This window comes from Lycorma delicatula, chromosome 8 (genome assembly GCF_047948215.1).
Source record: "Lycorma delicatula isolate Av1 chromosome 8, ASM4794821v1, whole genome shotgun sequence".
In the NCBI taxonomy this organism is placed as follows: Eukaryota; Metazoa; Arthropoda; class Insecta; order Hemiptera; family Fulgoridae; genus Lycorma; species Lycorma delicatula.
In genome coordinates, this window is record NC_134462.1 from 77,662,386 (window position 1) to 77,676,637 (window position 14,252).

The following is a 14,252-nucleotide window of genomic DNA, read 5'->3' on the forward strand; positions in this document are numbered from 1 at the left end:
TCGGAAAAGATATTTTTTTTTGAATTTGTTTTTAAAAAATAGGCTAAAAACCGTAGATAAGCAGAATTTTTTTTTACAATTTTATGTTTTTATATGATTTATGTGGCTATGAAAAATTCGCATCGTGGATAGAGCCAATTCGGGCAACACATTTATAAACATGAGAGAATTTTTTGTATTTTCTTTGTTTCACAATCTACATAAATATAATAATTGAAACATTCCGCTTATGAATTCCAGAGTTATTACTCTGGAATTTATATTAAGATTTTGGAAGTAGATAGATGTTTCACATAAAGAACAGCACATTTGAAAGAACTTATATTAAATAATCACTAATAGTAATAATAATAATAAAATACACTACTTACGTGTGTCATGTAGACTAGCGTTTGACATATTATTGGTTTATTGAATATTTGTATTATATCAACAAGTTCTAACCATGTCACAAATATCGGTATAAGAACTCCTGTATCACTGATAGCCAAAGCGGACAAATAATACGAAGACGATAGTTTCCGAAGTTTTGTTGAAAAAAATACGAAAACCGATAGCGCATTACCTACGCCGCCAAATATACATACTATCGGTAAGTAATAAATTTGTACGATATTTATAATTTCACGTTCGAACAGCTCGTCTGTAGTTGTTAAATTATAGTTTTCTTTATAAGTTTCGTTGTTCATTCCGTCATCTGTAACAGAAATAATAGAAATTTTAATAGATATATAACAAAAATTAAATTTTCATATTATTCGTACAATCTTTTTTTAACTATCTATTAGTATCGTTCAAAACATTTGTAATACTCCCTTTTGACAATTTCATTTATTGAACGAATTATTAAGGGGGACAAATAGTCCCCTTTATTTTATTATTAATAATCGCAATGCTTTAGGAATAGTTAATTTATGCAGCTACTATCGCTAAGAAGATTTATCGTAACATCTGCTCCGGAAAAGATGTTGATTCTTTCAGCCATTCAAATTTAACCTTCCTTTAAATTTAAATTAAAGTTTATTAACTTTCGTATCTCTTAGTCACTATTTATTTGATAGAGTTGGTATAAGATATTAAATATTTCTCATCTGAGAAATTCTTAAAAAATTAGGGATATTTGAAGAATTTTTTGTTTAATTGAAATAATAAGTAAAAAATCACTTATTCCGGTTGAATGAGGCTTATTACGCCGAAAATTGTAAAAAAAAGTTTACTTTAAGACCGTTATTTTTATGTATAAAATTGAAAAATGATTATTGTTTTAAAGAAATTCTTCAATTATTCTTGCAAATAACTGTGGGTTTATTTGGAAAATTTTTACTAATTTTAATAAATTACTAGTTTCATAATGCCAGTCTTTATATTATGGAAATAAATATGTAAAACGTATGGGAAGGTAAATGCGTTAAAGAAATGATTAAAAACAAATGAAAAATGTATAATTATTTATTACATAAGTAATTTACACAGATCATAATTTATAATCCTGTTTTAGAGATAAAGTCAGAAATTATTACAAAAAAGTTGTTCTTTGAATGTCACGTTAAAACTGGATTTCGCTTCGCTTAGTTGTTATATTAAGTAATAATGATGCAACTACGTGACTATAATAAATAAATGAAATTTGTATTCACGGAAATAAAATTTTGTAAGTTGTAGTCGATTTATATTTGTGTGCGTGTTTCATATGCATTAAAAAGGTAAGCAGAGGATTCCGCTACATTTAATTAGTAGTGTCTAAAAATTCATTAGCATGGTAATAATATATTTTCCTCTTTCAGGAAATACTTTAATTTTAAATAAATTGAAATCGAAAACTTTTTTTAGTTCGTTATGATAATTATTCAGGATTAGAAACAAGCGTAATTTTAATGACCATTCATAATCATTGATATAAAAAAAAAAGTATTATTGATCGGTATTATTTTTTTTACTTTTATGAAAATCTTATGGAAGAGGTCATTATACTGTTTGTGTATTGGTGTTACGGAAGTAAGGATGATTTGATAATGATTGTGTATTAAACTTTAAATGGCTGTTTGTTTAAAGTTTAATGACATTAATTAATTAATTAAAGAGACATTCACAGATTGCACTTGTTTCTCAGTGAACTGTGTTTTGTGTTAGCTATCCTTAATTTAAAATTACATTTCAACTTTAGTATACGTACATGCCATGATTTTCTAAACTTAAATTGCAAAGTTTATTTTCTTCTTTTTTTTTTACTTAAAATATTCAAAATTTAAAATTTTCATATAATATCTTTAAGTTATTGAATATTATAATTATTGTTTGCTGTGCAAGATTTATTTTTAATTTCATCTTTTATTTTAATAGCTATTTTAATTATGAATTTCTTCTTATTCATTTATTTTTTTTGTTTTTAATAGTATGATGATTAATTTATTACAATTAAAGCCGCTTTTTGATTATCGGGCATAAACGACTCGCGCGCGCGCGCGCGTGTGTGTGTGTGTGTGTGTGTATTTTCTTATATACATTTAATTGTTACCCAAAAATTTCTTACTTGTTTCATTGTCTTCTGTAAGCAGATTCTAGAAACGGTGTTCAACTTTCTTAGATTCGTTTTCAAATATCTGAAGGAATAACTGTTTGTTGAAATATAAAAAAATAATTATACGTTCCAATAACGGAAGTACAAGCGGTACTATTTAGAATTGTTTTTTTCCGAAGATATTGAGCATCAATATCTTCGGAAAAAAACAATTCAGTATTATTCAGTATTATTCTTCAGTATTTCTTCAGTAAAAAAACAATTCAGTATTATTCAGTATTATTCTTCAGTATTTCTTCAGTATTATTATACTGATAATACCTCATACAGATATCACTTGTAGAGTTTACTATCGTTTAACACGCGGAAGAGTTATTAAAACCTTGGCGCAAATATTGATTGTAAAATTATATCAAAAGATAATTTTTTGCTATTCTTTAAGCCATTCTTAAATTTTTAAAATGCCGGAATCATTTAACAAATGCATTATTTAAAGACACAACTTATTACAGTTCATATTTTTCGTCCCCAGTTCGAAATTTTATTGACTGTACCAAATCTCATATTGGTTTTCGGTGTTTTATTGAGTTCAAAAGGGCAAAGATTTACAAAAGAGTGAGCTTAAAAATTAAGTGTTTATTCGAATGAAGGATGGATTATTTAGCCGGTCTTTTTACAGAATGTCTTTTACAGAGAATCCGTGATAACGAACTATTAAGGATTGTTCGTTATTGTTACGGGTTAATTTTGTAAATTACTGGACAACAGATAACCCTTTTATTGAGACTTTGCAGTGTCGTTAATGTTGATTTAAACCAGAGGTTCCCAAACTTATTTTTCTCATACACCAGTTTCAAAATTTTGCTGGTTCCGGTAGACCCCCTGCAGCTACATTTCTACCATATTTCCAGTCGACGGAAAATGTGAAGATTAGATCTAACTATGAAAATTTGCGTTACGGCTGAGTTCCACGAAGTAACAGCTTCCGAAAAAAAGGTGAGAATTGATTGGTTAATTTTTGATTGACTGTGCTGTGAGTGGATGTCAAAAAAGTAAAGTTGGCCGATCAAAAAAAATGCTTCCATTCAACTTTACATTTTTGTCATCTACTCATAGCACAAGAAAGCAATCAATTCTCACTTATTTTATTTAGAAAACTTCCCATTCAGAGTAGTAAAAAGCAAAAGAAAAATAGTATATTTTTTGTGTTGCATTTATTCAAATATGTAATCATTACACTATTAATTATTATTCGTATCGTATTGCAATGTAATATAATAAAATTGTCGTAATATAATTAAAATTAAACATTAATAACGTAATGTAACTTCTACAATGACAATCACAAAATAGTTACAATTTTAATGGGAGGGATGTACTTGATGGATTGACAGCAAATTATCAATATTTGGCTTCAGTTTTGTTAGGAATAAGCGCAAATTTCCCCGTTCTGTGATATTGAATTTGCTCCTTTTTTTTGATAAAAGGTTTGTAACGACACTAAAACTTTTTTCGACAAGATATGACGAGGGAAACGCTATCAAAAGCTTTCTCGCAATTCCCCACAGTCCAGGATATTTTTCTGGTATTTCTGCCTGCAGCCAAAATGTTTGATACCTTCTTTTAAATTTCACCTTCAGCTCCTCATTAGTGCTAAGCTCGAGTAGCTCCTCTTGTAATATCACATTCTCCCCTTCCGTTTCATCAAATGGATTTATGATCCGTGGTGGTATTTCCATCGTCAGAATATCTTCAAATCTGATTTTGAAGTCATCATACAGTGCGATTAAATGTTGAACGTATGTCTGAATATCCTCATCAAGGCATTCTACCTGTGACAAGTTTGAAAACTGGGAAAGTACGCGCCGACTAATATTTTGCTTCATAAATTTCAATTTTCCAAGAAAAGCTGAAATTACACCCTTTGTTTTTATTAAATTGAGACTGTCCCCTTGTAATTGTAAGTTAATGTCATTAAATTTTTTGAACAAATCTGTCAAATACGCGATGTCAGCTTTCAAAGTGATCAGGTTTTCTTTTAAATCTGAATCTTTACCTTCCATAAACGCTAAAACTGATTAAAAAAGTGAGTAAAATCTTGTTAAACATGCACCTTTCGACAACCAGCGTACTTCAGTATGTAAGAGCAATCGTTGGAAGTCTTCATCATTTTCATCGCACAATTGGGCAAATAAACGTGTATTCAATGCATTGCTTCATATCTTGTTAACAGCATTAATTACAAGTTGAAGCGATTGGTGCAATCTATCACTCAGATTTTTCGCTACTAGGTGTTATCGGTGGATGATACAGTGAATTGCAGTTACCTCTGGTATAATTCTTTTAAGATGGCTTATAAACCCACGATATCGCCCGACCATGGCAGGATGAGTATGAGTAATGTTTATCCTTGGCAATCGTATTTATATTAGTGAAGATTCAAACAAGTTCATGTAAGATTGCTAGCACACACACACCACAAGTCGTATTTCGTCCCTTTGCACGTCTGAACAAGCGTTTCGGACGGCGGCGGCGGCGCTTTGCAAGTCTCGACACGTTCGTTGTACTGAATATGGAATATGCAAGTTTTTACGAGTAACAGTCGCTGAGCTTCTCAAAACATTATCTGCCTAGATTGATACGCAAAGTCAAGCCAGATTTTAGTTCTTCACTATCGAAACCAGATGAATTTTCGTGGACCCCCGCTTACGAATTGTGTACCCCCATTTTTTTGTCACGCCAACGTAGACCCCCGTCGAGTCTCCCGTGGACCCCTGGGGTCCACCTGGACCACTTTGGGAATCAATGATTTAAACTATTGGAAGGAAAGATGAACGAAATTAAAAAAAATATCGGCCAGTTTTTTGTCACTCATACATACGTATATACCGTATCTGGGTGGTGAACATACCGCTCGTCAGAAAGCTGTTGGAAAATCTCAGATTGCAAAAGGATGATCATATAAAGATCTGAGCTAATGTTGCAGGAAGCAGCACTCCGTCATTGCATTGAAGTATTATGCGGTTACGTGCACCTATATATTTTGTAGTGGTGGGATTTGGTGGCATACTCGTACATTATCTTGGATGGCGGCAGTACTATATTTTAGTTGAAGAGATTATTACTTTCGTTTTCACTTAATGAATTTACATTTAGTTTTATCCTTTTTTATGATTTTTATATTGATTGATACAAAACTATGATTTATTCCACAAATTTCGGAACATTGTCCGAAGAATAGTGTCCTGGTTTCTTAATTATTATTCTAATTTGGTTTAATCGTCCTGGGATTGCGTCTATTTTTACTCCTATTAAGGAATATTTTCAGTGTATTAGCGTGAGTTTCGTAGTTAATTTACGTTGTAGTTGCTCAATTCTAAGAATTGTATTTTATGTCAAAACCTTTTTTTCTTTTTAATGATAACTATAGTTAGATTAAATTTGGTGGTGGTTGGGAGACGATAAAAATCCGTCTTTTTAACAGTTAAAGGTGAAATCTTTCCTTGTGTAACCTTAAAGAAGTATCATAATATTAAAAACTCAAATGATAAGGTCGAGTTTTAAGAAAATAAATGTAAATTGGGTCAGGGATTATTTATGGGAACCTTTTAATAACTATTCAACAGTTCAACATAAGAGAAAACAAAGGAAATTTAACAAATGCTGTTACCTATAAACGATTTATTTTCTGTTTTAAACCACTTCCTGGGGTATATTGAAGGCCCCTTTTGAAAGTAGCTGTGAAAAATGTAAATTACTGCTTTTTGATGAAGGTTTTAGTAGACTGAAGTTTCTTACGTAAAAGTATCTTTTTGTTTCAGTGTCCTTCAAAATGATTTTTCAGAACTCTTTCCTTTCCATTTAAATTTTGGTTTGACCTCTTTTTGGGTTCTTTGAATGCTTTAGGTGAGGTGCTTTAATTCCGAAAAATGGATCATTTCGAGTCAAAAAGATTTAATTTAATTTTTTATATTTAATTGATTAAAATTTGTTAAAGGGTTCTACTACATTAATAGGCCGGAATGACCATGTTTTATTTCGGTTAATAAATCGCCAGATTCCATGTTTTGAACCTTATGAACGTGATAGCTATGAACGTGGTCGCAATGATTCTAGGTGACTTTTTTTTTTTTAAATACACGTAGAGAACTGTTGAATGCAGAGTAGTTCTAAATCGATTACATCTTTTATGGCAGTAAGTTTTGATAGCGAAAATAGTGTCATTGCGTAAGTTTTGTTGCCTCTTTCGTACCTTGACCATTTAGATCCGGTATTTCGCGTTATGATCTCGTATATGTTACTAATGGGTCGTTGTAGAAATTGGCATGTTTCGTAATATATCATATATTCATAATTACGTATCGGCAGTATACAATCGGATGAAAAAGCGGTGCCCAAAAATAACCAGAGTCTGTTTTTGTTAATTTATGAATTCATTTGTTGTTTTAATAAAAAAAAAAAAAACTTTTCCATTGCAATTAATACATTTGTCCAATCTTTTATTACATTGTTCAAAACATATTTTTAATTCGTTTGTTGTGATTCCCGGCAGCACTTCGTGTTTTTCTTCACCTCATACACGTCTGCAAAAGGCTTTTCTTTTAGATCCCTCTTCATCAGGGGAAACAAAAAGAAAATCGCATGGAGCTAAATTAGGTGAGTAGTAATGGTGGGGGAAGGAAGCCATGCTTTTTTTTGTTAAAAATTGACGCACTGACAGAGCGGCTCGATGCATTGTCACGGTGGAAAAGCCTGCCGCCCTTCTGCCACAAATCGGATCTTTTTTGCCGCAGACTGTTTCACAAGCTTCTCAGAACCTCCAGGCAGAAACCCTGGTTAACAATCTCACCCGATGGAACGAATTCCGAATGTATCATCTCTCTGATACTGAACAAACAGGGTAGCATTTTCTTTATGTTTGGATGTTTGATTTCAGTTAAAAAGCTTTTTTGGGAAATTCGACGTTGATTGTGTACTGGCTTGATTGTCCTTTGGTTTCGGATTTGTAACTGTAGCACTATCATTCGTCACCAGTAATGATCTTGAAAAAAGCTCGTTCGGTTTGGGACTGTTCTTTCAAAGCATGGCGTACTTCCAAGCGACCCTCTGTACTGAGCGGTTAGGTGCCTTCTCATGCCCAAACCTTCCAATAAAATTCACTAAACATAGCTTCAAGTTAATCTAGCTTCAAATGGTATGTCGTCGGATTTCAAACACAATTGCACGAATTTTTTTCAATATTTTCGTCCATTCGGGAAGTTGAAGGACGTCCAGAACCATCAATCATCATCAGAACCATTAAATCATCAATCAAAATTCACCTTTTTTGAAACGCGAAAATCACTTGAGTTTTTCTCATAGCAGTACCCTTGTAAGAAGCAAAATTTCACGGCTGCGCGCTATTCATTAAAGTACCGTGACAAAGAACTGAAAGCAGTCACTTCACAGAGGTCAGACTTAACCTTTCCAGTGACGACGCTTGGCAGACTGTTATGGAAAAAGATTCTTGACACTCTGCTAGCGGGAGAACTACGTACTACCGTTTCCGATTACCGGTTACCGATTGCGTTTATTTTTTGGTATTCTTTCTCTCTCTCTCTCTCTCTCTGTGTGTGTGTGTGCGCGCGCGCACGCGCGCGCACACACACATATATATATATATATATATAATACTATTATAAAAGTAGTATATAAATAGTTATGATATAAATTATTATTAACATTACGATCGAATATGATCATATAATAGGATTGAAGAAAAAATAGTTGGATGTTATTAAGCTTCTTCTGTTCCCGTTGTTAATTTCTTCATGTGAGTTGTACCATTAAGAAATTGTTTACCCCCATATTGATATCGCCTACGGCTGGCCACCTAATCAGATAAAATGTGCATCTTTTTCATTCGTTTATTGCACATAATTTATGAATAAAAACGCTTTTTTGTAAATTTTGTTCGGAATTATTGGATTTAGATGTGTAGGGGGGGGGGTTGGTTTTGTTCTCTACTGTAAATATATAAGATTGTTTTCATCTAATTAATATACCAGTCTGTTTTATATTGATCGAATACATGCTGTAAGGTTTTGTGTTTTCATACAGTTAGTTAATGCTTTGAATTGTAGAGTGATTGTCAATCATGATTAGGTCATTGTATCATCGTATTAATGATCGGCCCCGTTATATGTATAATCAACCTATAGAAACAAAAAATAATATTATAGGAAAGTATTAAAAAAGACAGATAGATAAAAATGTTTAAATAAAAAATTTAATTAATCATTAAATTTAATTTTCCGTTTTTATGTGAAATAAACTTTTCGAGAAAAAAGTGGATCGGTAAAGCTATAACTTTGTGAATGTTGTACGAGTACGTAACTTCAACTCTTTGAATTATTTGCAAATAAATTGGAATTTAGTGTAATTTAAACTGACGCTTCCGAAATACATTTTACCTTATTTAAACTTAGATTAATATATTCTATCGAATATTTTTCTTGGCTGAATTTTCTCTCGGTCTCGTTATCTTTACCTTATTTATATTAAAAACAATTCCAAAAGCATCATGGTTGTTCTTTTTTGTTTTTTTTTTTTTTTTTTTTTTTTACTTATAGTGAAAATAGAAAATATGTTATACTAACATCACCGTACATTTCATTTAAATTTTTATAATGGATATCATATTCAGCGAAAGAGGCTTAATTTTAAATCTATTTACAGTCCCTTCCCGTTTTTTTTCCAAATCGTATTTTAATTTTTCCTTCTAAAAATTAGTTGGAAGTTAAATGTCAAAGCACATTAATCCAATTTTCTTGTTCCTCTTTTATTTTTATTACCGTTTATCGATGCTGTAATGAATTTCCACCCTAATTTATTTTCTTGTCCTTTAAAAACCAGAAAATATTTAAAAAATTGTTAATTACTTTTGAAATCAGCGTTGTAAGTGCGCGCGCGCGATCACAAGTAATCTTTTACTAATTATTTCCGTACCTATAATGCAGTTTATCGTATAATTCTTTATTTTTTCCTTCTGGCTTCTGGCGTAAATTAAACAACCAATTTTTTCCCCTTTACTTTTCTCGGAGTATTGGATTCCGACTTCCCTTTTCCAACTTATTGTTCCCCGTTCTCATTATTTTTTCCATCGCATATAGAGTTCAGTTTCCGTTTATGTTGCCAAGTTCCACCTATATATAATTTCGTTTGCCGCTATTCAGGTTCGATTTCTTTTCTTGTATTGTTCTCTAAAGAGTTTTGATTTCACTCGGTGGTATCTTAATATCTATATACAAGACCTTTTTTTCTCTAACACACCTAATTTTGGTAACAATTAGGGAAGATTAATATACGTAGTATTATGAATTTTTTATTGGTTATGAGTTGTTATCCCCGTTAATTTGGTCCAAGAAACGGGTAGATTTATTTAATATATATTTTTTTAAGACCATGTTTTAAATATGTTTGTAGCTTGAATCATTGTTAGATTTTTCTGCGACAGAATCTATTTTTCTGAAATTTTTGAATTAAATTTTTGAAACCTCGTAACGAGAATAAATTCGGTTTGAAATCACATGAAATTTTATGTAATCATTTTAATATGTTTTATATTTATTAATATATGTTTTTTTTATTAATAATAATTATAAAGTTATTATTTTCATTTAAAACCGAATCAAACTTTCTCGTTGTGAGGATTCCTAAAATATCTTCTTTGAGATTAAAACAATTAATACAAATTAAAAAGTATGCTGTTTGTTTTTATTATTATTATTTTTAAATATTGAATTAAAATTTATTTTTCATCCGATTCTCAACCCCATACTAAACCAAGTCATCAGAATTACGTTAATGCGTTCCCTGTTGAATAAAGCACTTTTCAAACAATCTTTCATGGCTCCGTCTTCTATACTCGCTTCTTTTTTTTATTGAATTCATCCCGTTTCCATAGTTGTATTTTCGTTCTAACCCCGACTTCCTTCTGTTACCACACTTTCCTAGGTGTTTATTCCTCGTTCAATCGATGTAAGTGCTTGTACCATTTTAACGTAATTTTATCTACTCCTTTTCAACAAACTTGAAATAAAAATTAAACTTCATCGTTTAAAGTTGCCCACCGTTTCACTTCCATTGTGATGTTCTCGCCATTCATGCAGAATATGTTTTCTTTGCAGAAACACACTTGTTTATTCTTTTATGTTAACTTTACTAAACGAAGTGGATAAATTTATTTTTATAAAGCTCAGCGCAACGATTTAATCGAAGTAACTTATTTCTGTAAATTAAATAATAAACGTGAAATAAGTTGAAGAATATCTGAAGAAAAAAGCATGCGTGAATAACGGAAAATGCTTCTTATTTTCTTTTTGCAGAGTGAAATTTTTTTTTACATAAATCTTTAAAGTTGTGAAAGGTTTTATTTGTTTTCGTATTATTCCATTTTCGATATTATTGAATTGTGATCTGTTATTCAAGAGGTATATTTCAAATTAATTAATTTTCTTATTTTTCATCAGTAAGTTTTTTTGACTTCATATTTGACTATATTGAACTTTATTTAAAATCATTAAATGAATTTAACAAAAAACTTTAGCGATCTTTTATTAATAAATTTAAAATGAGCATGAATTATTTATTACACATATTTTTAAGGGTTTTATATTGCATAAGGGACTCCGGAATTCCTTATTATGTGACGTCAATGATATTTAAATAAGATACGTACGAATGATGTAGTACTGTACGAATAATAATGAAGTGAAAGGGAATTCGGATAAAAGGATATGGAATGCGATATATTAACGTTTTTACCTGCAGTTTTATATGGAAATGAAATGAATTTTTCTTTACAAAATATTTCTTTCTTTTTTTTTTATACGTTTAGTTCTAATAAAATATTTTGTTTTTTTAAACAAATAAATATATTTAACTTATCTTTTCGTATATTTTATTTTATTTATATAATAGTTTCCACTTGCCAACAATCTTTATTAGTATGTTCGAGCGCTTTCGGATTAGTAATCCATCCTCAGGAACATTGATGTGCTATAATTATAATTATTTACTTCATATATCATTAATTATAATTGAGACCTTCATACTGACGTGACGGATAACGTTGACATTATTTTAGCTTTTGACGATCAATTGTTATATTTAAATATTTGTTTTTAAAATTCAAGTTAGTATAATTAATATGTGAAGTAATGACATTTTAGCCAATATGTATGGAAGCAACACATTATTGATCCACGATATTACGTTGTGTTTCTCATATTTGTAATAATAAAAATTATTATGAAGAAAAAAGTGTCACGGAGGTTCTCGCTTTATCGGGGTAATTATAAATCTAAATTTGTGTAGAAGTTAAACTTTTCCCTATTTTCGAAATATATTTTTTATCTTAATGATATTTTGATCTTGTTATTCTGTAATTGTTTATGTAACTTCTTGTGTTCGTTCATATCGGATCAAAATATTTTTATCTTTGTAAATTTGTTGAACGTTTATAATTTTATAGTATTTATGAATTTCTACTACAAAAAAAAAAAATCGATGTACATGTAACTAATTCAGTTTTATGTACTATAGTCAGCGTAATTAAAACTATTACATACCTAAAAAAAACTTTATATATATATATATATATAGACAATTAAAAACTTAAACCCGAGAGTTGATTGAGTGATCAGTAATTTAGAATTAATTATAGAAAAAATCGTTTTCATTGTTTTTTTATATTATCGGTTTATTTAAGTATATTTGTTACAATATAGCTTTTATATAGGTTCTATGCGATTAGTAAATAATCGTTTTATAAAACAAGGTAATATTTTTGAGCAGTCAGTGTGAAATTTACCTGTGCAATATACTTTATTTACTGGAAAATATATATTGTTAGGAAAACTATTATTTTTTAAAGCATTTTTATTTTTATTATAAATTTGTTCTGTAAGTTATAAAACTGTACCGATGCCAATTTTATTTTTAATGATGAAATATTTAAAACATAAAAAATATATTTCTCATGATAATTAGTTGGAATATTACTTAAAAATAATTTTAATATTATTATTTAGAGAAATAAGTGACAATTGAAGTATAAATATTTAAATGGCAAGGCTAAAAGTATACTTAACATTTGATTAGTAGACACAGTCTATTTAATGTTTAAACAATGTTACAAAAATTAAACGCAACTTAATTCAAAGTTATTTTTTTTTTTTTGTCTTCAGTCACTTGACTGGTTTGATGCAGCTCTCCAAGATTCCCTATCTAGTGCTAGTCGTTTCATTTCAGTATACCCTCTACATCCTACATCCCCAACAATTTGTTTTACATATTCCAAACGTGGCCTGCCTACACAATTTTTCCCTTCTACCTGCCCTTCCAAAATTAAAGCGACTATTCCAGGATGCCTTAGTATGTGGCCTATAAGTCTGTCTCTTCTTTTAACTATATTTTTCCAAATGCTTCTTTCTTCATCTATTTGCCGCAATACCTCCTCATTTGTCACTTTATCCACCCATCTGATTTTTAACATTCTCCTATAGCACCACATTTCAAAAGCTTCTAACCTTTTCTTCTCAGATACTCCGATTGTCCAAGTTTCACTTCCATATAAAGCGACACTCCAAACATACACTTTCAAAAATCTTTTCCTGACATTTAAATTAATTTTTGATGTAAACAACTTATATTTCTTACTGAAGGCTCGTTTAGCTTGTGCTATTCGGCATTTTATATCGCTCCTGCTTCGTCCATCTTTAGTAATTCTACTTCCCAAATAACAAAATTCTTCTACCTCCATAATCTTTTCTCCTCCTATTTTCACATTCAGTGGTCCATCTTTGTTATTTCTACTACATTTCATTACTTTTGTTTTGTTCTTGTTTATTTTCATGCGATAGTTCTTGCGTAGGACTTCATCTATGCCGTTCATTGTTTCTTCTAAATCCTTTTTATTCTCGGCTAGAATTACTATATCATCAGCAAATCGTAGCATCTTTATCTTTTCACCTTGTACTGTTACTCCGAATCTAAATTGTTCTTTAACATCATTAACTGCTAGTTCCATGTAAAGATTAAAAAGTAACGGAGATAGAGAACATCCTTGTCGGACTCCCTTTCTTATTATGGCTTCTTTCTTATGTTCTTCAATTGCTACTGTTGCTGTTTGGTTCCTGTACATGTTAGCAATTGTTCTTCTATCTCTGTATTTGAACCCTAATTTTTTTAAAATGCTGAACATTTTATTCCAGTCTACGTTATCGAATGCCTTTTCTAGGTCTATAAACGCCAAGTATGTTGGTTTGTTTTTTCAAAGTTCGACATTCAAAGTTAGACGAATGATAATTAATATAGATATTTCTATTCTCTATTACTGCATAACTTATGGTATGGTAGTTTCGAACAGAACAATTTTACATTTCTAAATAAAAAAAAAGTGTTAAAAAACCAAACAAAAAACTATTCATTTCGTTCTTTAATTTAGTAGACTCTACGTCGCTAAATTCAAATCAAGCCACTAGAACAGCTTACTTTAATTTGGTACCGATAATAAAATATGAAAGTTTTAAAATGAAGTTATCTTGTGAGTAATTTATGTAAATTTTTTTTAATATGGGAAATATTAAGTGCCGTAACCGTAATGATAAGCTGACATGAGCAACGTGTTATTCCTGAAGAATGACTAAGTCATCTTCACGTGATACAAATATTTTATGTTAGACTCATTAGG

At 30.3% G+C, this 14,252-nt stretch overlaps 2 protein-coding genes across 3 annotated transcripts in view; one reads left to right on the plus strand and one right to left on the minus strand.

Moving 5' to 3' along the window:
* fry (microtubule binding protein furry) overlaps positions 1–14,252 on the plus strand; it is a 789,794-nt gene that overhangs the window by 518,830 nt on the left and 256,712 nt on the right. The window lies entirely within an intron of this gene.
* The window catches only part of CNMaR (G-protein coupled receptor), a 397,977-nt gene that overhangs the window by 269,091 nt on the left and 114,634 nt on the right, over positions 1–14,252 (minus strand). Inside the window, exon 2 of the mRNA XM_075372346.1 lies at positions 372–697. Coding sequence (XP_075228461.1) covers positions 372–689 — 318 coding nt within the window. The 5' untranslated portion in view covers positions 690–697. The remainder of the gene's footprint in view (positions 1–371; positions 698–14,252) is intronic.